Source organism: Cydia pomonella, chromosome 21 (genome assembly GCF_033807575.1).
Source record: "Cydia pomonella isolate Wapato2018A chromosome 21, ilCydPomo1, whole genome shotgun sequence".
Taxonomy (NCBI): Eukaryota; Metazoa; Arthropoda; class Insecta; order Lepidoptera; family Tortricidae; genus Cydia; species Cydia pomonella.
In genome coordinates this window covers 13,520,437-13,548,301 of record NC_084723.1, presented here as the reverse complement: position 1 = coordinate 13,548,301, position 27,865 = coordinate 13,520,437, and the positions used below count along the sequence as shown (strand labels likewise).

The 27,865-nt window shown below is 35.0% G+C and overlaps 1 protein-coding gene across 4 annotated transcripts in view; it reads right to left on the bottom strand.

The window, feature by feature from the left end:
- LOC133529722 (complexin) overlaps nucleotides 1-27,865 on the bottom strand; it is a 552,838-nt gene that overhangs the window by 34,878 nt on the left and 490,095 nt on the right. For all 4 annotated transcript variants that reach the window (XM_061867521.1, XM_061867520.1, XM_061867522.1 and 1 more), the window contains one exon: nucleotides 12,604-12,767. In XM_061867521.1, the coding sequence (XP_061723505.1) occupies nucleotides 12,604-12,767 (164 nt within the window). The remainder of the gene's footprint in view (nucleotides 1-12,603; nucleotides 12,768-27,865) is intronic.

The following is a 27,865-nucleotide window of genomic DNA, read 5'->3' as shown; positions in this document are numbered from 1 at the left end:
AAGTTTTATGTACGGATTAGATTATGTACCTGGGACGAACAAACTGGAAGACGTTCGGTCGACAGGAGTAGTTACCGATGGATAGACGAGATCCAGAAACACCTGTGCGACATTCAAGCGGCTGAATGGCGTTGGATTGCACAGGATAGAAACGAATGGCGAGTTCTAGTTTCGGAGGCCAAGATTCACTTCGGGTCGCTGAGCCAGTAAAGTAGTAGTAGTAGTACGGATTAGAGACTAATGCATGAAAAGACAAGATAAATAATAACATGATAATGATGATGATAGGCAGATCTTCTGATAGTATGTATCATAAACAATTAGGTAGGGTGTTCTCAATATTTCAGCATTATTGCCAGTGCCATGTTCAAATATTATATGGAGTAGATTGTATACTACAGAATAAGAAAAATTCGGGTAATTTCATATGTAGGATAATTCCGAAAATCTGATGAAAATTTCTCAAAATTCCATTATAATAAGAATCCCTTTTCGGCATTATCCGACGATTTTCGACGTTCGGAATTATACCGATTAGGTACACTTGCGTTCAGGAGTATCTTAATATTATATGCGGAATAAGGTATCACATTGCTTTCATGAAATGTCTCGCATAGTTTACCCTTTCAAAATCACATAGCGAAAACGGTCCAATCCGCTACCGCTTATGACAGTGAGCAGTTCACTCAGTGCAAAGGATGACATTCACGCGCTAAGTTGTATCGCAGCCATATTGAGTGCAAGTTTTAATTGTGTAGAAAAGGGTTGGGCCACAATTGCAGCGTCGCGAGATTTATTAACGCTATTAGTTGTAAATAATCATCGTTAGTAGTAAGATTATTGCAATGACCTAACCCTAATTTATAATTATTTTAGGGTTCCGTACCCAAAGGGTAAAATGCTCCGCTGTCCGTCGGTCTGTCTGTCTGTCCGTCTGTCCAGACTGTATCTCATGAACCGTCACAGCTAGACGGTTGAAATTTGCACAGATGATGTATTTCTGTTGCCGCTATAACAACAAATACTAAAAACTACGAAACCCTCGGTGGACGAGTCCGACTCGCACTTGTCCGGTTTTTTATACCATTCTTTGTAAAAATTAACATTATCGCATTAAAATACCTAGATGAATATGAATATTCGAGCGTGAATATTCGTATCGTATTTAATATGGTATAGCTCCTATTCATCTTAGTGCTTCCTCGATTGCATATTAAAAGAGCGCAGGAAATGTTATTCCAAGAATGGCACAGGCTCTTGTTTGTTACAAATAAATCCGGCGGGAAAACCTTATAGACGTTAGAAAGTCCGGTTGCCTCACAATGATCTTATTGACCTAAAACTTGTGACTATCTAATAATACTACGCAAGTAAGTTTCAAGAAACTTATTGCAACAAGCCGGGGGTAGAACCGACTTAATACGATATTCATTCATGATTTAAACTGAAGCAAGACTTCATCGCGTGAATCAAACTTACTTTTATTTTTTATTTAACGTGACGTTTCGAACATGATATTACGTTCATGGATACAGGTGGACACATAAAAAAAATTAGAAAAAAGAATGAATACTTTATGTGCACGCAATTAAGTCCCGTTTCCGCTTAAAATCCGGTAAAATCTGAGTAGATTGGGAATCGTATGTCTTAAGTGTGTCATAAGTTACCAGGGAACTACCGCGAAAAATGAAAATGAAAATTTATTAATCTGCCTCTCTCTCCCTCTTGTATAGTTGAGCTTAATCTGACCTCACTGAGCTATTATTTCTTCAACTGAATACCCCAAATGACTTATAAAAACTCAAACAATATTTCCTTGAGTTCCGTGTACACTACGAATACTATGATCGCCGTGGGAGCAACTCCTCGCAACCGTACCCCGGACGAAGTTAACGTAATTATAATATTGGTCTCGCGGGGCTCGGCGCTAAATGCAGTGCTTTTGTGAGTCAAGTGCTTGGAACGATGTAGATACCTAGTGATATATGTAAGTGGTGTTAACTGAATAGAAGCGTTAATTTTGTTACAGTTTTTATTGTTATTAAATTCGTATATTTCTTCAAATCTTGGTAAAGGCATTTATTTGTGTATATCACAGACATTTGTTCCGAGTTATGGATATTTTCTAGGCATTTTAATTTTTAAGTATTGCCTATACCCGTCTATAATACATATGTATATATCGTCGTCTAGTACAAACAACACAAGTCCTATTGAGCTTACTGTGGGTTTGAAGAGTTCTGAAATTCTGGTGTCTGAAAAAGGAATGCCTTTAGACTTGGATTTAAAAGCGTTTATCATACAACTTTTAAGATTTTAAGAGCCCATCAACGTGCTCACTAGCGGCACTGAACAATAAATGTGATTGTTTAAATTTAACGATAGATATTTAAAAAAGGGGGCCGCTACGTACTGTATTTTGTGTTTAAGTATCTTATGAATACCTAATAACATGGCGATGAGCAACTAGCAAGACAATTTGGCTTAAAATACATTTATTGTGTGACGTCTATAGGAAGGACGCAAAACGCTAACTCATTCTGAAGAGTGTTTTACCTATTATTGTGATTAATGTTATTATATTGTATATATATGTGCCATTTAGGTACACTTGGTTCTTACGTGTGTACTTCCGATGTATGTTAAAATACCTTAAGAAAATGGCAACGTACTAATCCATATATAATTGGGATATCATGACGTTTTAATAAAAGCCCATTTATGACACAAGTGGTAGCGACTCGCCTTCACTAGCACCACACCTTTACCGGACGGATCGCTCCTCGTAACGAGATCAAGAATTAACTTTGCCTCCCCTCGCTAGGGGGCGCTATCGATTGAAAATGACATTCCACTGAAGGCATGCGAATATGAGGGATATTTAGGCTTAATAGCCTGGCTAAGTGAATAAATAAATACAGGGAGGAACGCGTAGGATTTTAAAGATATTTCTGATCGTATTCTTACCTCTGCAGAGCAACAACATATGAGAAAGCATGTAAATGTCATTATAGCGTCAAATTTCTTTAAAAACACGAATGAATGAATTCATTAATTAATTAATTCATTCATTCTTCATCCATTCATTCATACTTTTATTCATTCATTCTTGATACTTATAGTGACACGTATTCTGTTCAATTCAGGACAGGGGCTCATCAAACTATCTCCTTACCAGATTTGAACTAATTAATTCAATTAATTAACAACAACAACAACTAATTAATTTGTCTTGTGTCGGAGGCCAAGTCTCATTTTGGGTCGCTGAGCCAACGGAGTAAGTAAGTAAGTAAGTAATTCAAATCTGGTAGTGGTTCAGAACTTTTCGACACCGTGTCAAACACAAAAGCTATTCACACATCATTTAAGCCTGTCACAGACGGGGCGATAATATATATTAATATACCTTAAGATACCCAACTATATCTTATAGTATAGCTAAGCACCACACACGACAACGATACCAAAAAAAATATTTTTGCTGCCATAAAACTCTTTGCTGTCCTAGAGAGAGAAAGATGTATCGGTTACAAAATCACGTCAAAAAACGACCGGAATATACCAAAATATATCTTAACATACCGAGCTATATATATAGATTTAGATTTTTTAGATTTTAGATTTAGATTTAGATTTATTTATTTTCATAACGATAAATTACAGTATAAATTATTCTTATGTTAATCTATATGAATTTACATTATGATCGTCAATGATTTGGCATGCAAACATATAATTATAAAACGTCAATAATAACACAGACATTATATAAAGGTATATATTTATATAAAGGTATCTAAAGATGCCTTGCTATAAGATATCGTAATATACCAAAATATATATTACAGTGTGTGGGCTCTGACAAATAGTACGTAAAATGTAATTGTAAGTTTGAATTGGCTTTATGGTAATGTATAACACATGACTTGTGTATCTTATTTTATAGAGATAAACTAGTTTATTACTCTCAAAAGACGTTTCTTCAGAAACTACCACCAACTACGTACCTACGAAGTATTTATGAGCAGCCACTGCACTTTACCACTTTCCGTGCCCTTGTCGCGCTCAAATTGCTCATAATTGGGGCCAGTTAGTTCTTCCAAGTGCCTTTGTGACTTCTGTGCCGAGTGCTAAGTGACTTCGGTGGCGAAATGACTTCGGTGGCAAAGTGAGGTCGAAGAGAAATTCTATGAGAAATTCTACAGGTTTTTAGGTATAATTTATACGCCGGAGAAATATGTTGTAAGTTCGGAAATTCCGTGTAATATGTACATATAACAGGTTGTATTGACCATATTGACTTTAAAATATTCATTGAAAAAATCTACAGTCTAAAAATTTCATTAAATAGTTGTTAAAAAGTTTGATTTTTAGAAGTTTTTATTTAACTTGTAATGTTTGTTCGGGTCAAATCTTGCAAGCTAAATTAGACCCACTTCCCATTTTCCACATAGGTATATATGTAAGTTGGGTGATATTGCAATATTGTGGTACCATCGAGAGGTGATCTGATGATGGAGACAGGTGGCCATAGGAACTCTGTGATAAAACAATGCAACCCAATGTGTTTTTGTCTCGAGTATTAGTTGCCTGTGGTAAGAAAATTAGAGTCAGTGATAAAAGCTTGTACAAAAAATGAAAATTATGACAAAAACATATTAACAATTTGATTAATTTTAAACTAATTTTAGTAGCAACCCCCGCCGCCCGTCATGAACGCTGCTCGCACTGTTGGTGTTTGAGAAAGGAGATCTAGGCGCTCTGAAACATATCGCGCGATTGACTAAGAACACGCGAGTGTAAACCGTAAAATTAGTTTAATGTTAGTATGTCTCACGACAGTTTGAAGTCGATTGATTCATTTTATACAATCTTCTTCTAAACGCTAACTTTTAAGGCAAGGTTTCGTGCGAAAAGACAATAAAATTTTGTTCCTGCGACATACTTTTTCAAATAAAGTACTTCCTTTCCCCAAATTACGTAACCCAGACGATAAATACTTTAAGCCGTTGAAGGAAGGTCCATTTTAGCTCAATCTGAGCGTACTGTTGTTGCTTTTTAGTAATAAAATGTACAAATGTATGACTTCTCTACTGCAATATAACAAACGGGGTAATTATTGTAAAGGTTCCGTTTGGATTCAGAATACACCAGCATTATTGCGCTAGTAATTCGGCGCGACATTACTGCCGACTACTGCCGCAAACGTCTTAAATTCAGGCAGTAAGGATTTTATGCACTTACATTGACGACAGCCATGTAGTCGGCAGCAAATATATATATATATATATATATATATATATAATTCCGAATAAGATAAATAAAGCCTAAGAAAAAAACGTGCCTAGAAAAATCAAGAAAAATTAAGCTCGAATAAATGGCGATATACTTTTGGCTTATACTCGAGTAGATGGCGACACCGTTTGATGTTTAACACATATAAGTAAAATGGAAGGTGAGCTAGAAGAGATCCCTTAAGGGAATAACTTCACCTTTGTACACATTTGCTGTATTCTTTCTGTGTTATGTATTTGTTTCGTGCAATAAAGTGTTTACTACTACTACTCTACATAGCCATAGTTTTAGTCCTGTGTCGAAAGATGGCAGTAAATTTTGTTGACTATAATTATTTTACTTTGACAATACGCTTCTATACTGAATTGAATTACTGCAGATGTAATGTAAATAATTGTCTCGTTAAAAATGTCATTTTCGACGTTTCCTGCAGCAATGCAGTTGGCAGCATTACAGCGGCAGTAATGCTCGAATAGTCTAAATCCGAACTATACCTTAAGTCTACTTTTTACCCGATTTCTGTCGCGTGCCCAATTGTCGACTGAGGTAAAACGAATATTGCCTCCGGAATGGAATGAATGGTTTGCTATTGAACTATTCAAATTCGAAACGTGTAGTATCATCAGCAGTTATTTAATTTCATGGAATAGGATAAAAGTTATGTTAATTTGATTCTGAGCTTAAACTCTCTGTGTATTACGTCGTGAAACAGTAACTAGGTACTAATTAATTTTGTCTTCAATCAATTTACTTATTAGGTATATTCAAAATTAGAACTATAAGTCTTGTGTGTAAACACACTGGCCCCTTCCCGCCTCACCGAAATCAACAAACAAGCATGTGCGGCGGCTAAAGCGGTCTCGGCCCCAAATAAGTATATTTTTATGCCATTTGGAGTAGAGACCCTTGGCTCGTGAGGTCCTAAAGGTCCTAGCTTTCTGAAAGACTGGTTGACTTCACTGGGGACCAAAAATCTGGCAGCTTCTTAGTGCTAGGTATTAAATAGTTACAACGTAGGTATAAATAAGTACAGAGGGGAAATGCTGCCAGTATCGTTCGCACCAAGCGAAAGGAACCAATTTTTTGATGTATGTGTGCTCTATTAAGTATTTTTTAGTTTAAATTTAGATTTGTTTTATAAATAAGTTAGTTTAAATATTTAGAGAGGTGTAGGGTTAGATTTGGCGTAGCTTTATTTGACATTCATAAGCGCATTTAAAAAGACCTACTTGAAAAATTTAACTAGCTGTCCGATTCGAAGAATGTTCAAGACACGTTTAAGATATTGGAAAGATCTTTAAAAGTACGATAACTAAACGACAGGTAAAAATTGACGTTCATTTTGATTCCGCTGTGATCCCAATAAGATCTATCTACGATATTTCTAACGTCAAAGTGACATTGGTTGCCCGAATCGAGCTGCTTCTGTCAATTATACAACATACAAACGATATCTAAATGAGAACTAATCTAAACCAGAACTTATCGTTATCGTATCTCATTCTTCGAATCGGGCCGTAAGTTTGTCAAAATTCATCTCTTAAAGGAAATCTCAAGCTTAAACCGTCTCTGCAATAAACCATCTTCACCGCCAAGACAAAGTGATTGAAATCAAAGTTTTTATGGACCTTAAAACAATGAGTATACAATAAAAGCTGAGCGTAAACCCAAAGTCTCTTAAATACCAGCACATGACACAACAAAAGCATTTTTTAATTAAAAACTGGACATATCTTAATAATCTGTGCTAAATGAGCGCGCTTTTGGTGAAGATTTTTGGAATAGCCGCTTTTTACTCAGAGTTGGGCGGTGAATTGAATTTTTGCGCCATTTATTTTATATATAGCCCTCACGCGCATGAGAGGAGGCCTGTGCCCAGCAGTGGGACGTCTATAGGCTGAATTATTATTATTATTATTTATTTTATATAATTAAAGTATTTCAAAAAGAGCAAACTACATATCATACAAATATTAAATAAGATTTGGCAAAAAAAAAATTTTTGGTACAAGCTTTTATCGCTGACTGTACTTTTCTTTCCACAGGGAACTAATACTCATCGAGACAATTCTAAAAACCCCAAACACAATTAGGTTGCGTTGTTTTATCACAGAGTTAGCTACCTCCTGTCTCCATCATCAGATCAGCTTGATGGTACCATAATATTGCATTGTCACCGCACTTACATATGTATGCAAATTTTCAGCTTCATCGGAAACCGGGAAGTGGGTCAAATTTATCTTGCAATATTTGACCCGAACATACAGGTAGATTGCAAGTTAATAAAACGCTTTTAATAATAATGAAAACAATATACCTTCTTTCTCAGAGAGTTGTCTACTTAATGTTATTAACGCTACTTTCACGCGACCAGACCTCGCCGACGACAGCAGCACAGCACAACTTTAAAAAGGGTTAAACCCCAATTGAAGTTAAAAACGTGGAGCACGTGAGGCACTCGCACGTCAAATTAACCGCACGCGAATTACGCTAGAGGGCGCTCCAGAGCTGCATTCCAAAACCCGGTGAAGTGAAGACGAGATCCCTTCTCGGAACCAGTATAATTGGAACCCCACAATTATAACGGGAAATAATTAAATGGTCAGTCAAAAACAATAAATTATTACTCGTATAACTCAAGATATGTTATACGCGTTCCAAAATTGAAGCGCTTACGTTGTGACAAATTGTACAAGTTGCCTTTAGTCGCACCTGGGCAAGCGAGAAATGTGCACGTGCTAACGAGCTCTCGCTCACCGATAGAGAAAGAGACAAGCTCATGTTCAACAACGAGTATGACAAAGATGAATGGAATGCGAAAATTAATCAAAAATAACTGATTTCTTCGTAGGTATACAAATATGTATATAAGTATTTTTTGCAGATCAGTTAAATCATACCCATTTATAACCGGGGGGAGAGAGAAAGAGCTATCATTTTGTGTATCATAGTTAAATATTATTTCAAGATAACGTAAATAACAGTAACATTCTTGTACACGCATATGTGCTTATTTCTTTTAGTAAAAGCTGTTTGTAACACTCTGCAAGCGTAATAACTCAAACGCTTGACCCATTTCCGTGTGCCAAGCGTTCGGAACTTCAAATTAATGGATAAAAACAGTTAAATGGTGGTACGTGGCTTTTATGCCTGTTTGAAGAATCTGCAAGGTTTAACAAGCAGAAATGTTTGTGATTTTTTTTTGAAAAATTAATATAATCATTTTATCTTGCAACGTCAACAGCGGGTAATTTACTTTTTCAATTAAAGTAACTAAGAATAAGCAAAAATAAATAAGCGAAAAAAAATATTATAAAAAAACCCGACTGCACACTAAAAAAGAGGAAACCAAGCTCCCACAAGAATATTGTTGTTGATGGTAAGTAGGTATCGCAGGCGCGGACCAAAAACCAAAATGACTATAAGTAACCCTCTGTTGGTCCTCTTGTGCAGTCGGTTTTTTTTATAATATTTTTTTTATTAATAACTTTTTAGCTATCCCCGAAAAATCCTATCCATCCTATGACACTCCCATGATCAAGACGAATCTAACGATACCTCATACATCAAAATCCATCAAGCCGTTTAGGCTACAGGAGACCACAAAGAAACAGACATACATAGATACATTCATACATACACTCGAAAAACATTACCCTCCTAAATAATATACCTGTATCTGATTATATGTATTTTGTGGTGCATATTTTTTTCAACTTATTTCATTCCAACAAGTTTAGAAAGAAAAACTTTAGTTTATGCTAGACGCTATAGAAAATATCACTTAACATTGCAAGCACGGAACAGTTTTACAGAACGCCTCGAACTCGCGTTTCTGCAAATTTAACTATATTAAGCTTGATTCGTTTTTACTAAAAACTACACGTACTCATCATGGAATGTAAAGTACAGAGCTAAGTCCAAGACCAAGATAAGTCTGCAACGATTTTGATTGCACACGATGTGCAAGTTTTATTTTAAACTTCAAACTTCTAATCGTTGCAAACTTGTCTTGGTCTAACTCTAGAAGACTCGCGAAACCATGTAGTGAGGTTATTTTAAAAGGGTTCAAATTATTGTTGGTAGGAACTCGAGTCTTTTGAGTCTGAATTTGAAGAACTCGACTCGTTTTTACGAAACTCGGCGCTTAAAGAACTTCCTAGTCTTTTAAGTTCCGTAGCGCGTCATTTATTGGGCCTTTTTTATGAGAACTCAAAAGGACTAGAGCCTACGAATAAAGACTCGGTTAATAATTTCATAGGTTTAACCTATATAAAAGTAAATACATTTTGCGTTATTGTATTATTTGTGTGTATTAGTAATAAGTTAGTATAACTAACTTATTACTTAAAGACAAAGCATTTCGAAATTTTGCAAACAAAAAAAATAGAGAGTTCTCTGAAAAGGACTCAAGTCCCTACAAAAGACTCGAGTCTCTAACAAGTTGATAAGAACTCAAGTTTAGACTTAACCTATCATAAGAAAATAGTACGCCCTAGCAGGCAACTGTTGGCACTTATAATGTAAAAAAGACCACCTTTGTATGTACACAAGTTATACAATAAAAAATATTCTATTCTATTCTTAATATGTGAGTCTGAAAAACGGAGTCGAGTTTCAAAGCAAAGGACTTAAAGGACTCGAGTCTTAACCAACACTTCTTCAAATTCATTCAAACTTCATGTAACTACGGTAATTATGATTAATTTCAAAAGTGTTCACTTAATCAAAATGCTTTTATAGAAACCTTAGCAATTATTTTAAAAAGTACCTACTTACTTAATCAAAAAGCTGTTTTCTACTTTAAGTTGTTTATTAAAACCAATCGATTGATGTGCCACGCGTTTTTTTTAACTATTAGTAACATGAATGGAGTAAAAGTTAACATTTTTTTTTTAATTAATATTAAAAATAGCGGCATAATAATTGGCATACTACTAAAAAGATATATCAATTATATTGAATAGTCGAATGATTGGATCTTTGAAAAGTAGAATCTGATTAAAATTACCTACAATATTCCTTAAAAAAACCGCTGCAAGCTAGCTCAACGTTACGAAAACCCCTATCTAGATCAAACATGGCACGGAGTCATCTAAAATGCAGCATTCGATAAAAAAGCACTTTCGTCGGCTGTTCACTCCATTTTGGATCTATGCCAGGGTTACAAAATCCTCTTAGTTACACACATCGTACGTGACTAGAGTTTATACTAAATGTTCATTTATTTAAAATGATTTAGCGGTTATTAAAACGGCCGTGCTCTAAATTTGTCAATGCATCAAAACTTGTTTAAACAAAAATTCAAAATTTTATTCTGCAAGTAGGTCTCAAGGGCTCTTTTGCTAGTCAATGCAACGTTTATAGTAACATCATATAAGTCACTATATGGTGTGTGAATTTTGACACTTGGAGAGACTTTACACCTCCAAATCTTATTAGAATTAGTACTCTGACATTGGGGACCTTTTACATCTCCAGATTTAATGTATTTTTAACCACAGAGACTATACATCTCTATTGTATTGTAGTAATTATTTATTTTAAGATTATTATAATGTAATGTATATCCAGGAATTGGCTGTTGTATTTATAAATGTTGTTATATATTCTTCACGTCAAAGTACTAATTCTAATAAGATTTGGAGGTGTAAAGTCTCTCCAAGTGTCAAAATAAAATTTATACTAAATAAATAAATCGCGTCTGGACTGTTAAGCTAGCAGTACTGACATACTCTGCTACTTGACGCTAGATGTCGACTATGAAATAACTCGCGTTTTGGTAAGAAAACTGATGTATGATTACCACTCCTTCTTTACTTATATTTTTCTATGTTTAAACATACCAGGTGTACAAATATAAATATATCACATATTTGATTTCCATAACGTTCAATAAGTGTGTTCAAAAAAAGTTAAGTATATCCCATACATATCCACTCGTCAAACAAATTAACAACAGAATTAAGTATACACTCAAATTACGAGAATTTATGTTAAAAAAAAGGAATAAATCAATGTCCAGAATATATTAATTTGAGTTTAGGTCTTAGCACATTGTTTCAGCAGCCACTCGACTCAAAATTAAATATTGAAATTAAAGCCTTATCTTGTATGTCCTATAGTACAATGTTTAAAATTTAGAACTGTCGGGTGGTCTACGCGTCGTCCACTCGTCGTCCACTAAGGTGAACCAAAAGTGAGTTGAGTTGGTGTGGAATTGGTATAGTGTGCGAAGACCTTTATTCGTTTTCAATGTTTATATATATTATATTTTCTCTTTGATATCACGCCAGTCAATTGATTTTAATATATAATCAACAATTTGGCGCTGCAAAAAGTTAATGAATAGCTAAGTTATAATCCAGATTTCAATAAACATATAAATAACATCTTAATACCACAATACTCGTTCATGCCCTAAAATATAGCGTGCAATTTTCCAACTATTTTCACCCACACTGTCCAATAACGGGCGTGAAATCAAATACCTATCCTAGCCAGTTATTATCACAGACATGGGTGCTATTTCTATTGCCAGGCTGGTATTTCTATTTACTTTTTCCCTCGAAATAGGATAACCTTTTGTTTTAGGCACGTGTTATTACTTTGAAAAGTCTGACGTACTCGTAGCTCAAAGTACTATTTAATTTTATATGAGATAATTAAAGGACTTATACTTGAATTAATATACTTCATAATGTTTTAGACATAAGTTGCGCCAAAAGATATCTTTTACGTTTTCCTAATTACAACACGATTCCGAATATGTCCGTATGTGTCCTTGTATGGACCTCAAGTATATTTGTTCTACAGTAGGCTATTTGAACTTTTCTCTCCTGAATAACATTTCCAAAATACCCTACCTTGTTGCAGCTATCTTCTTTTTTCCACTCTAGAAATATATCCTCTTTTATCCTACCTTATCTTGATTCTAATGACGCATCTTTTCTCTCCTGCTCTATCTTAGTGTTCCTCCTCCCCTTTTCCCACCGCTTTGCGAGAAGCCTCCTGTAGTTATATTCCTACCTTACCCCTTATCTCCTGACGCATCTTTCCTCTCCTCCATTTTTTCAAGTTTGTTCCTGCCGTTCTCCTCCGCTGTGCGAAATCCTCTTATAGTTAAATTCCTACCTTGTCCCTTATCTCCTGACGCATCTTCTCTCTCTCTTCGTCCATCATGCGGTGTTGCTCTTCCGCTTCTCCGCTTCACGGATGGCCTTCTGTCGTTCGCGTTCCTTCCCTAAGAGCACTCTAAGCTTATTTCTGTATGGTTTCACCAAAAGCCTCCTATAGTAATATTCCTACCTTGTCCCTTATCTCCTGACGCATCTTCTCTCTCTCCTCCTCCATCTTGCGGTGTTTCTCCTTGCGCCGCTCCTCCGCCTCGCGGATGGCCTCCTGTCGTTCGCGTTCCGCCTCCTCTTCCTTCTCCTTGTCGTCGCTGTCATCTCCGTCTCCGCCGACCGCGCCTGTAACAAGCAAATGATTTGTTAATTATAATCAACAAATGTATATCTATTGGGTACTCGGTACCAACATGGATATAATAAAGTGGACTTATAGACAGAAAACTTTGTCGCCGAGATAATTTTTAGCTATTGTATGTAAATATGTTCGGTTGTAAGGTATATGATATATGGGCCTTAGTTGCCTGATATAAAATTATATTTTTTTTATCAACAGCATATTGTCATATAATTAGAAATTAATGATAACATTCCTATTATTACAAATGCTATGCCAAGTCATTTTAACCGAATTATATAAATAATATCATTATAATTATGTCCTACCAGTAATAGGAATAAGTATACTGTGTGTATTTTTGATATAGGTAACCAAAAACTTAATACCACTCTTCTTTCACACCACTTAAACCTACAGGTTTTAAATAAATAAATATTATACGACATTATTACACAAATTAACTAAGTCCTGAGCTCAATAAGGCTTGTACTTAGACAACGATATATATAAGTACATACGAAGTACATTTTCAACATCATAAAGTTCGTACGATCCAACTTTGACACATTTCCTCATAGGACGGGTAACCTAAGATGTTTAAGGAATAGGAACAGAGGTATACTCGAAACATCCAGATTCAGACTAACTAAATCTACCAAAACGACCTATGCTATGGGCCCAAAAATCTATAATGCCATTCCTGAACAAATTGCCACAATATCAAACGATAATTCATTTTATAATAAATTAAAAAAATGGCTAATTGACAACGCCTTTTATGACATAGATGAAATATTGCAAATGTAGAATATGATAAAATATTATAATTTTTAATAATTTGTTACTTTATTGAACGCATTATGTGAATATTTTTATATTATTATCTAGATGTTGGTATTAACTAAATTGTAATTTTGACATGTAATGTATGTGTACATTATTAATAATAAATATGAATATGAATATGAATATGAATATAATATATAAATATTTATAAGTACTTAAATACATAGAAAAAAACCCATGACTCGGGAACAAATATCCATGCTCATCACACGAATAAATGCTCTTACCAGGATTTGAACCCGGGACCATCAGCTTCGTAGGCAGGGTCACTTCCCACTAGGCCAAACCGGTCGTCGGGTTTTAGTGGTATGAATTGATTCTTAAAGAAAATTTTAATTTACTCTTAACCACAATGGTATGATTAATTTTTGATTTTTATTCGATGGGCAATGTACAGTACACCGTACATCGTGATCACTTGTGACAGTTGTGACGTCACGTCATTAATGACACGTTTTGAGCTAAAACAAAGTAGTGATACACTGCTTGCTGAATTATTTTAGTATATGGAAAAATAAAAGTCGTCAATTATTTAAAACCTATGAAAGTGTGTTCCTTAAAGCCTAAACTAACTGTAACTACCCTTTGATTATATCGTCGTATCAAAAATACAAGCTGTATAAAATTAAAAAATATTGCACTGATAAGAAACTAAGTAAGTAGTCGTTTATTTTAAAATATATTTTTTTCACTTGCGTTAATATTGTGATATCATTTGCTACATGTAATGTCTAAACAATTTAGGTATACTCAAATTAATTTCTGTTTCCTAAAGCACTTGTACGTCCCTGTTTACAAAAATCTTAAAATATTTATAACTTCAATTGTATTATGTATCTGCATTAACCTCCTAAAACTTTACAGAACACATTTTTGTTAAATAACACGTATTGCCAAGTGAAAACACTACGCTAAATTTACCAAATCAAATTCCCCACCCATTTTTCCAAACCCCATCTCCATGCGACGGACCCGTCAGTGACAAAAGCGCAGATTGACGTGAAATGGTTTGCAGCCGCCATATTGGATCCCGGATAAAACCGGTTAAATGCACGGATAACCGGATCTGGTAAGGCACGGGTGTAAATGTGTTTCGTAATGTAATTGTTTTGGGATTGGTATAATTAACAGATATCTGTTTCGTTTGAGGGAAATATCAGATTATGCGGTTCATTGCGAAGGGCGATGGGCCTTGTTTTTTTGAGAATTAAAAGGAGAGGAGGTTGAATATAAACATTAATACCTATAATTAAATATTAAAGGACATCTTTCACAAATTATTTAAGCCACAAAAGAAGGATTGTGTTGTGGGTACTCCGATCAGATAAATATATATTATTTGAGGTAGTATCAAAAATACTCGCTCTAGAATTAAATAAAAATCCACTTAATAAAATTGACTAAGTAAGTAAATAACTTCTGGTACGTAGTAAGTAGGTATTTACACTGTTTACCTAAACCCGGTAACATGTTTGGCCAAGACATATATTTATACCATCATTGAATTTATTCCCAAGCGCAAACCGCTCATTTCAAAACCGGAATGGCACTATTATTAAATTCGTCCCACGCCGGCCATTCTACATTCCTAGTGCGCCCTCGCTTTGTATTCCTATTTCAACTTTTTCAAACAATCCAATATAAAGATGACCTCCAGTTAAGTAGTAAATATAAGAAAGCAGAGGTCACGATAAACAGGCCACGGAGTATAGTATTGAGTTGTTGAGAATAATATACCTTTATATAAAAGAGCGTATAAGTATAGTTAAGTGTCCTCAGTTAAGACTTTTATTAACATGGAATTTGGGAGCACAGTCTAACGATGAGGATTAAATGGATTGGGCCTTATACTTATGAGGCCCGATGCATATGTTCTCGTCTATTCAGAGCATTTTCTGATTCCCATTTACACAAAAATTTGTTTTAGATAATAAAATCAATGTATTGTCAATCAATATTATGATCAAAATAAACTAGATAAAACAGTAGTATTATTATAAAAAGTTGTTTGATCAACTGCGTGTTTAAATAAAATATTTAATTTACGCTAGACGAACTCCAATGCATCGGAGTATATGTTTTGTGTAGTGTACTCGTATGTAACGCATAAGCTTAGTAGCTTGTGGTCTATATGCATAACAGCCTTAACCGTCATTAAAACTAGTTTGAATTTGGAACGTCTTATCTGAGAATACTGTAAACAAGTGAATGAGATCTCTAACGGCCATTATTTTTGGAATGTGTGGTGGGGTACTCTTTAAGGGTAGGTAACGCCCTAAAGGGTAACAGAAGAGAGGTTGTCATTTAACCACTAACATGCAATGATGCGAAATTCATTCAGACCTATTTCGGTAAAAGGGGTCATAATGGGAGCGGCATTAGAATTTAACTTTTGTACCTACTATTATTTGTGTCTATGGGCTATACACTTCTATTGAAGTTACTTTGTATTTATTTAAAAAAACACACCTTTTCATATGCATGGCTATAGTATAGGAGTGTTACACGCGCGTTGCCGACCCTTTTGAAGAACCCCATACTGTATACCCTCAGGGAAACCTCGGCAGGGAGCTCATTCCACAGCTGGAGCGACCGCGGGAGGAAATTCGTCTTGTGAGTGATCATTTAGGTTCTAGGGTGTGAAGATGAACACCCTGCCGACGGCGGGTGGTGCGGTTATAGAAAGTAGCCGTTGGCATCATGTCAAACATTTCCTTCAAATCTTTCTAACTAATGAGCTTAAATGAGTGGTTTTTGCTAACTTCCGATTACATCATCAGGTCAGCTTCATGTTATCATTTTATTGCATTGTCATCTTAATTCTGGAATAATTCCAAATTCTTGAATCATATATCAGGAAGCGGTTCAAATTTAAGATACGTTTAAGATCTTGGAAAGATCTTTAAAAGACATGTCAAAATTGACGTTTATTTCGATTCCGCTATGATCCCAATAAGATCTACGATATTTCTAACGTCAAAGTGACATTGGTTGCCCGAATCAAGCTGCTTCTGTCAATTATACGACTTACAAACGATATCTAAATGAGAACCGTAAAACCACCCAACTATAGTCCAAAGCTCCCAACTATGGTCCACAAATAAACTCAATTTTTCTCGTTCAGGTGTGTATTTTACTATATTTTTGTAGTTTTAAGGCAAAGTATGTTTATAAATGAAAGGTAAAACTAGGAGTAAACCACAAGGAACATTGGTATAGATACTTAGTTTCCTTTTGAACTTGTGGACCATAGTTGCAGTATTGGACTATAGTTAGGTGGTTTTACGGAACTTATATAAACCAGAACATATCGTTATCAAACTTTAATATCAAACTTAAACTAAAATATAAATTTTGGCAACGCACAGTACGCATAACTTTGGTACATATCTACTTTATCATCCCCATAAATAAGATGTAAGAATGCTCACTTTTCCGCATCCACCGCACGGAATGCTATAACTTCTAAACATAATGAAATATTTATGCAGATGCTCATTCCAGCACTATTATTGAATTCCACAATGGAGATTAAACGAGTGTGAAGACTCAATTGAATTTATTGTGGAAATAGCTCGATAAGTTAAGAAAAGGCACTTGAAATTCAATTATTAATTGATCGACTGCCGCTGACAGAATAATGATGCGTCTCCGCGTTTTGAGAATGCCGGCTTTTTTTAATTAAATATCTTCGGTTGTGAGAGGAATATTTCACGCTGTTCGATGCACGGAAATTGCGTGTTGGTATTTCTAGTTTTCTTATATTTAAGACTTGCGTAGTTATTTAAGATAAGGGAAATATGTTTGTGAATTGAGTGATGCTCGGTAATTTTTCCGCTAAATACTCTGTGTATATCCTATAGTTCGTTCACGTGAATAATGCAGTAAAATTATTATTATTCGCCGGATTAGCGATGCTTGTATGTATGTAACTGATGAAATCGTTCCTAATTAGAAAGTATACCTTCAACTGGTCACTGTGAACTTGATTTTCTAATTAGGAATGATTTGATTGGTTACGGGCGTGGCTAGGCCGGCGGAAAATAATGATTTTACTTTATTCTTATCGTGAACGAACTGTAGTATACAGATATCCAACGAGAAAAAAAAAATTGGACATTCTTACACAGATTGCCTAAGCTCCAAAGTAAGCTCAAGAAGGCTTATGTTGTGGCTACTCAGACAACGATATATATATATATAAATAGTTGTATACAGAGAAAACAGCCATGACTCAGGAACAAATATCAGTGTTCATTGCACAAATTAATGCCCTTACCGGGATTCGAACCCAGGACCATTGGCTTCATAGGCAGGGCACCCACTAGGCCAGACTGGTTGTCAAAATAATTAAGTAGAAAAATGAAGATAAGTAAGTATTTTACCAAGCACTAATAATATCTCATGTGATAAGAGTCAGGAACTGTTGACGTAGTATTATCAAATATGTATCAACAGCCGTCAAATTTAAAATTACAATTTGTTTACTACTTTACGCGCCTTTATTTCATTTTATTTTTATGCTGTTTACATATAAGTTGATCCATAAGCCCTGGTTCATACTGAACTGACAAAATTTTCATAATAAATATAGAATCCCCACTACATATCGTCAATCAACAGTGTTTAATAATTTAAATATGTTAAAGTACAAATTCTTCAAAAATAATCAGTAGGTTGTCCATGTAATTTTCGTTTAACACACACACGACACCTCAATTCAAACTTATATTAAGGCCTCAGAGAGATATCGAAATGATGTATTTTTGTGTAATTCTTCCGTCCATCTCGCTCGCGTCAATAAATGTACGGACATGTCGAGCAAAATAGACGCGTGAATGAGACCTAAATGCCATCATTTTATATCGTTTTGATGATAAAATGTACATCCGAATTGGCCTCCTAGCTTCTCAATATTTCTCCAAAACATGTACCCCGATCAAAACGGCGACCGGGCCATAATTGGATTGCGCTGAACTCCTGAATTGGACGCTGATTGGTTTAAGTTCGACAAAGTGCGCCTGATGTGTTCTAGCATGCAAATTCTAATGTTTTATGTGATCGCTTGTCGTACATGGGGCTGGAATTATGTTCGATTGTTTGTAAATGTGTTAGTGTGGTTGTGTTTGGGAAAATAACACCTACCTACATATTAAATTTAAAGAAAGAAGTTACATTTACAACAATTTTTTAAAGAATATTATTGCCTGTGTCATTTACGCCTGAAATGTATTATGTACAATCAGTGTATTGCTTTCTAACTTGTGTAAATCCGTCACATTATTTGAGCAAAAAAAAAAAACATGACACAAAAAGCGCTGATGGCCTAATGGTAAAAGCGTGTGATTTGCAATCCGAAGGTTCAAACCCCGGCTCGTACCAATTTTTAGAACTTATGTACGAAATATCATTTGATATTTACCAGTCACTTTTTGGTGAAGGAAAACGTAAGGAAACTGGACTAATCCCAATAAGGCCTAGTTAGGCCTAGTAAAAATGTAACTTTCGACTTTTGTTTTTGTTTGATGAAACGTCACTTTTCACACTAACATATCGGATCTAGACCTAATGTTTCACGTATCTCAAAGTTTGAATCGTGCCGTAATTTTTTTTTCAATTGTATAATAGGTATATCTTAACATTACATACCATAACAGTATAACTCGTACTTAACCCCTATTCCCGACATTGACATGAATGATAAAATTGTTGACATATGATTATTTTTAAGACATTTTTTAAATCGTGTCCATTAATTTATTAAATAATATTTACATAAATATTAGTATATATTATATATTATTATAATAGATTAGTTTTGTGTAATAATGTCCTATAATATTTATTTATTTATTTAAAGTTATTGAGATATACGTAAAAGGAAAAAAAAAAACATGCGACTGCTATATCTTTTGTCGCAAGTTTCAAACGGCGCGCTATATCTATTAATCCGTTCTAATTTCCTAGCTTTACATCCCCTGTTAAATATCTCTTTTTTTTAATGATAGATCTTCGCCTTTCGGATTCTGACGATAAGCGATTACCGCCGCCCATAGACACCTGCAACACAACAAATACAAATACGATTTTACCCTGTTCACATGACGATACACGAAGTAAACATCTTGCTCATAAGAAAGTAATATCGGCCTCGCCCCAATTGCTTTTACTGCCGTGTTTACGTGGGCCGGTTTATAACGACTTGTTGTTGAATAATTACGTTATCAATGGCTGTTTGCTTAGGATATACATAGGTTTAATGACAAACATGTAGGACACTAATTAGGTAAGTAATATAAACAAAACATGTTATTATATAGATATTATAGTCGACACATTCAACAACTTTCGTAGCGGTACGTCGTAGGTTACTTGGGTTTCTCGGTATGTAGTGAAAATGCTTCAAAGAGGCCTGTGATTAGCGCTGAACGGGTTAAGTACAATGGCGAACTTAAATAAATAAATATTATAGGGACATTCTAACACAAATTGACTAAGTTGTACGAGTAGCAAGCTCAAGAAGGCTTCTGTTGTGGGTACTCAGACAACGATATATATATAATATACAAATACTTAAATAGAAAACATCCATGAATTAGGAACAAATATCAGTGCTCATCATACAAATAAATGTCCTTACCGGAATTCGAACTCGGCTTCATAGGCAGGGTCTCTACCCACTAGGCCAGACCGGTCGTCAACTTATCCTATAGTATTGATGAAAATATCAATAAAAATCTTATGAAACTTATATAATTGTCTCTGACCCCGCTGACTTTGCAGAAAATTTGGCAATACTAACAACAATTAAACATACTTGACGTAGTACTTGGTACGAAAACTTATCGTAGTCCAACTAAACGTGTGTTTTTTAGAGCTTATATATTGAGGAGCTTATAGTGTTCCAACTGAGCGGCGCACGGTGGGCTGAAAATCGGCCTCCATAGAAATAGAAACCGAAGTCTTAAATTTGATTTTTTATTTAATGGAATAGCTTTTGTTAGGTTTTATTATGTCCCAAAATTAATCTTAGCTATTTTGGTTGAAAAAATAATTAATTATTTTGCAAAATCTTTGTATGGCGCGTATCGGAAAAATCGAGTTTTCTCCGAAAATAAAAAGTTAACCGTAATAGCCTGACAGATGATTTTATGGTTTAAGACATTTATTATCTCATAAAGAATTTACAAAATTCACTTACATGAGATACACTTATATAATAATACTTTTAAGACTAGCGAGCACTATTTAATTTTATAAAGATTAATACGAGTATAAATTCTACATATAAGGTTTTGTTATGCATGGTAAAGTGGGTAGGAGGAATCGGCAGCTTAGAGGACAATTTACTTTGACCGTCCTGTTCAGATGCGTCACAGCGTAGATAACGAACAAGTCGTGTGAATACAAATGTTCACGAGTTATAATGTAAGTAGCATGGATGGATGCGGCATAGCTGTGCACACTACAGATGTGATAAAAATATTTGAATTAAAGGTAATGAACTTATTTATAGTCATTTTAGTTGTTATTTCGTTTTAATCTTATTTATTATTAATTATTTAAAGTTATTATTTATATTATTTAATATTAGTTTTTATGTATTTACTTATTATTAACTATAATAGTTGAAATTACTGTACTAATTATAAGAAGATTTTAGATACATTCTATAATTATTTATAGATTTATCATTTTTTTTTTAAATAATATCAATCAATATTTGGGTAATTTATCTGATTTGCCCTTTTTTATCTAATTTAATTATTATACTTAATATAACAATTAACTAGCTTATTATTATTATTGTAGTTGTAGATTATTGAAAATATGAAATTTTAGGTGTTTTACTTTAAAACTAATTATTCTTGATTTTTTCATATAATTAGAATTTTCCTACGGGGTGCACTTTTTTTTTTAATCTATAGATTTTATTTATTTATTTATTTTTATTTTAATACGGTTATACTTGTTATTTTTTATTGTAAACACTTACGTTTATTATATGGCCTGACGTTTCGAACGTGACGTTACGTTCGTGGTTACAGGCAGACTGGCGACTGGCGACTGGTGGTCAGGCCATATAATCAACGTAACTTTACGTGATTAAGTCCTATTAGTCTTACAATTATGAATGTGTTAAGATGTTTAATAAACATTAAAAAAAGAGCAGTGGTAGCCTCATTTAAAATAGGCCCGCAAAACGTCAATTAACCGCTATATCTAATTCACAATACAACTCTGTGCAAAATTTCTCTTTGATTTGTCCACCCCTTCTGTAAATTTCCATTTGACGCATCACAATCGATATCCACAAGTTGCATGCCGCTTGCCGGCAAGCGTCCCCTCCTGCCTATAGGTACTATAGCTACGCTTTGCTCTAGTGTCACAGATCTTTGCCTAGATAGAGCATGTAATGGCTTCCTAGGCTAGTTGGTAGTCACCCTACCTATTAGGCAGGTGGTCCCGGGTTTAAATCGCACAACATCAAACATTTATTTAGCAAATATGCCACTGGGGTACTTTTATATAACAAATTTATAAGCAATATAAATGACCAAAAAATACAAAATACAATTGCAAATGACGACCAGTCTGGCTAGTGGGTAGTGACCCTGCCTATGAAGCCGATGGTCCCGGGTTTGAATACCGGTAATGGCATTTATTTGAGTGAAAAACAGATATTTGTTCCTGAGTCATAGATGATTTCTATGTATATAAGTATGTATTTATCTATATACGTATTATGTATATTGTCATATACATAATACGTATATAATAATATAACAATAGTACCCGTAGTACAAGCTTTTCTTAGTTTGGGGTTAGGTCGATCTTTGTGAGATTGTCCCCAGATATTTATTTATTTATTAAATATGGAATCAATGTAGTATTAGATACTTTATTAGAGATGTATACAGTCTCCAAATGTCAAATTACCCAAACAAAACTATAATAAAAAAATACAAACAACCAATACTAAAATTATTTAGAGATGTAAAAAGTTTTTTTTAAATATATTTGTATATTTATTAAAAAAACTAATTTAAAACTAAAACAAATAAATCGAACTTATGCTAACACAAAACAACTTAAAACTAAAAACTAAATATAAAAGATCTCCCCTAAATCACTTCCTTCCGGCATGGTCGCAAGAACGCTGGCGGCGTTACCCCTCTGCACCGCCAGACTTAGCCTCTGGGCAAAGAAAGCGCCAGCCCTATGATCGCCCGAGATGCCTATCAGCCGAACTGACACTTCTCTGACAAAATTTTTGGTGTCGGACGACCACGGGCCTAGCGTTTCCATTGCAAGCGCCGCAAACTCATACTCATTCGATAAGAACGCGTATTTGCGGCGCTTGGCGGTCTGGGCCTGGTCCACAGCAGTCCCAGGCTTCCGAGCCGACCCTTCCACGTATTATTTAAAGTGTCATTGTCAGAAACAATATTATTAACTTATCCTTAGAGATGTTAAAGGGTCTTCACTTGAATAATTCTAGGACAAGAAATTTTTATTTGTGTATGCATTTATTTATTTATTTAATCTTTAATGCACAATACATGAAGGTACAAATGGCGGACTTAATGCCTTAAGGCATTCTCTACCAGTCAACCAATGGGTTAAACCAGAAAGATTAAGTAGGTGCAGTTGCAGTGTCTTTTAAAGTAAATGAATTTGTAACCGAGACTATATATGAATATAAACTGTATGTATATTGATAAACTTACACATATACTTAATACAAATAAACATACATATATTAATACATACATAATTATACCAAGTGTGAATCATTAAGTTGATGAAGAAGAAAGTTTGTCAAGGAAATACTTGCGCAACATGCGCTTGAATGTGAATTTGGTCTGCGCTTGTCTGATAGAGTGGGAGAACGTTCCAAAGTCTGATTGCCTGAACAGTGAAAGTTTTGGACATGAAACCCGTTCGGTGTTGGGGGACAATGAATGGGGTTTATGTGTGTGTTTATCACGAATATTTCTTCCTGAGTTATGGATGTTTGCTATGTATCTTATAAAGTATATATAGTCTCCTAGCACCCATAGTCCAAGCTTTGCTTAGTATGGGGTTAGAACGACCTGTCAAGAAAATTCGAGTTTTAGATATTCGATCTCTTTCCGATATGATACTGATCTGTCAGTGTCAAACGTGACATTTCTTCTAAACGTCACTTTGATACTGACAGATCAGTATCATATTGGAAACAGGTATCAGGTATACGATGGCTTAACGTGTAAATTATGGTATGATCATGGTGAAACGTGTAATTGGGTACTTGACACATGTTGAATATTATAACAAAATTTAATTTAATGGATAGAAAATGAGCCGCCCATTATAAAAAAGTGGAATTTAAAAAAATATATTGAAATTTTAAAAAACTACAAGGCTCCAGAACGACCTGTCAGGAAAATTCGAGTTTTAGATATTCGATCTCTTTCCGATACGATACTGATCTGTCAGTGTCAAACGTGACATTTCTTCTAAACGTCACTTTGATACAGATCAGTATCATATCGGAAACAGGTATCAGGTATACGATGGCTTAACGTGTAAATTATGGTATGATCATGGTGAAACATGTAATTGGGTACTTGACACATGTTGAATATTATAACAAAATTTAATTTAATGGATAGAAAATGAGCCGCCCATTATAAAAAAGTGGAATTTAAAAAAAAATATTGAGATTTTAAAAAATTACAAGGCTCCAACACCTCAAAAAAATTTTTTTGTCTTTCAAAAATAGAAAAGAAAATGGTACCATTCGATTCCTTATATTTTATTGAAAAATAAATTGTATGATACCTGTACACATAAATGCAATATTTCAGGGTCAAAATGGCAATTTCCTTAATCTTCCATACATTTAGGATAGACTTATGTGACGTCATATCACATTATCATTTTGTTAGAGGTGTTTCAACCGTCGAGTGCGAGCGTCAGATTTTAACTCTCATTTCTGACCTTTGTGTTGCTTAAATGCCATGAGTCCTATATAGACATTTGATCCTCAGGGAAATCAAGAGCGTTTGACATTATTTACAAAAAACTGTCAAGTAGCCAATTGGAGTTCAAAGTAAAGTACATCAGCGCCCGTCAAGCTCACGTAAAGAGAGTCTATAGGGTGGTAGTCCACAGCCTGTGTAAACAGCAATGCTATAACTACGCTATAACAATCGCGGGCTAGGTCAACGCTCCAGACTAGGCACAGCCTAGCTACCTGGGGGCGGTCAGGGTCGCCATAACGGAGTTTAAAGTATGGATAAGTATCTAGGATATTGTCTGAAGTAGGAAACTTGCTATTTACCACGATCACATGGTTTTTATGTTTTATATATTTTGTAATGATTTACGGCCCGATTCGAAGAATGAGATACGATAACGATAAGTTCTGGTTAGATAAGTCTCATTTAGATATCGTTTGTTTATCGTATAATTGATAGAAGTAGCTCGATTCGGGCAACCAATGTCACATTGATGTTAGAAATATCTTAGATAGGTCCTATTGGGATCACAGCGGAATCGAAATAAACGTTAATTTTGACATGTTATTTAGTTATCGATCTTTTAAAGATCTTAAACGTGTCTTAATCATTCTTCGATTTTGGCTGATAGTCGTTTATTACAATACAGAACGCGAGGAAAATACTAACTGTAAAACATATGGATGTAAAATCTATTTGTTTGTTTGTTTGCTTAATTTTTATTGCACAAATATACAAAAAGAGTACAAATGGCGGACTTAACGCTTTGAGGCATTCTCTACCAGTCAACCATTGGGCAAAAGAGAAATAGTAAGTTTGGTTGTAAATAAACATTGAAATTGAATCAAAATGGACGCTATTAAATATTATTATTCAAAATTATTATTTCCATTTGTTCGCACTGAATGGAATGCGCTCCCGCCATCTGTATTCCCTGATAAATATGACCTCGGTCTCTTTAAAGCAAGAGTGAATAGGCTACTACTGAACCGGTGAGCTCCATCTTAGGCCCTGTCTTCACTTTCCATCAGGTGTGACTAGAGCCAATCGCCGCCGATCAGTTTTTAATTAAAAAAAATCACTTAAGGTGACGCATCGTTAAACAATAAAATCTAAAACTGCGGCGATTGCCTGCATGCTTGCTTTCCAAAACCCTCGCTCATCGCGATACTTCGCGCGTAGTTAAGATGCTTTTAGAGGCTTGGATCGTCCCATTTGCCTGTACAATGAAAATGTTTGTTTAAAAAGAGACAATAAAGTCGATGCCATTGAATAACCAGTTCACCAAACAATACTTTCATGAGTTTTGTAATTGCTAAGATAAATCAAGATGCCTGACGCCAAAATTTACAATGCGTCGTCGTCTTAAAAGTTAATTTCACTCCAATTTCAATCTAACTCCACAACACAGGCATAGCCTAGTGTGGCAGTCATATAGGTTTAAAAACCTATGACTGCCCGGGACCCGGGTACGTCCTTAATGGACCCGGGTACGTCCTTAAACTACGTCCAAAAGAAACCTCTATGGAATACCTCTATGGGCATTGTGAATGTCATCTCGCTTTGTGTGGTAGGGCACAGCCAGTGGATGCCATTCCAGATCTAGAGCAGAGCCCAAGGGTCGGCAACGCGCATGTAACTCCTCTGGAGTTGCAGGCGTACATAGGCTACGGAGACTGCTTACCATCAGGCGCGCCGTATGCGTGTTTGCCACCGACGTAGTATAAAAAAAACACCAGCCAACAAACACTTTTGTGGATAAATCTTTTCTCATCAGTTTTTGAAGAAGAAAGAAAGCTGGTTTAGTCCAAATAAAGCCAAACTTTTTTATTATTATTCCTGTTGGACTTGTCCGACTAAATCAGAGTTCATGTCTACCCTACACTCCCCTCTGATGTAATGCTATACAATATATAAGTATATATAAGTACGTCCGTCTAATCAGAGGGAAGGTAAATGTTTGCGATACGTATTATGATTTTTAGGGTTCCCTCGGCCGAGGAAGACTTAATTTATGTATTATGTTTGATTTATAAATTGGTTGCTGATTTGTTTTTATATTTATAGTGATTAGGCAATCATTTGATTATATATTTAATAAGCTTAGGATAAATTTAGAAGTGGAAAAATTACTGTCTTGGGTGAGACTTGAACTCACGGCCTCTGGATCGATACTCCAGCGCTCTGCCACTTTTAAATTTATCGTAAGCTTATTTTTTTTTATATTTTTTTATGTTCTCTTGAATGAATGAATATATATAATAATTCAGCATATATACGTCCCACTGCTGGGCACAGGCCTCTCATGCGCGAGAGGGCTCGGGCTATAGTCCCCACGCTAGCCCAATGCGGATTGGGGACTTCCCATACACCTTTGAATATCTTCGCAGATGCATGCAGGTTTCCTCACGATGTTTATTCACCGAAAAGCTAGTGGTAAATATCAAATGATGTTTCGTACATAAGTTCCGAAAAACTCATTGGTACGAGCCAGGATTTGAACCCGCGACCTCCGGATTGAAAGTCGTACGTCATATCCACTCGGCCACCACCGCTTCCCGAATGAATGAATAATATAAATAAAATAATAAATAAATATTTTAGGGGTAATCTTACACAGATGGACCTAGGCCCAAATAAAAAAAAATCTTGTACTATGGGTACTAGGCGATGATACACATAGGTATATAGATAAATACATACTTATATACATAGAGAACACCCATGACTCAGGAACAAATATCTGTGTTCATCACACAAATCATCCTTACCGGGTTGCAGACCCGGGACCATCGGTTTCATAGCATGTTTTTTATTCAAGAAAACATGTATAATTTGTAAGCCTATTGGGCTTCCATCGTATAAAAAAAAAGGGAACCTCGACACGAAAAGAAGAAGAAGAAAACATGTACAGTCAAGGTATTAAATACAGATACGGACAAAGTGCCAAAAATATGTATACACGACCTTAATTGCCTATATATTAAGGTAGTGTGTACATATTTTTGGCACTTTTCCGTATCCATATTTAATACCTTGAGTGTACCGCTTGCAGTGTCATTGACCCCTAGCACCATGAGTGAGACAGCAATATAATTACGCACGTGCGATAGATATACAAACAGGTGGGTCAATGAACGAAATTCCTCGCGGTAAGGGTTGTTTTGTTAAGGGGTTTCCTGCGGTTTTCATCGATTTTTGACAAGTTTTGAGCCTTACATTTGCACTACAGATAGAATTATAAGACA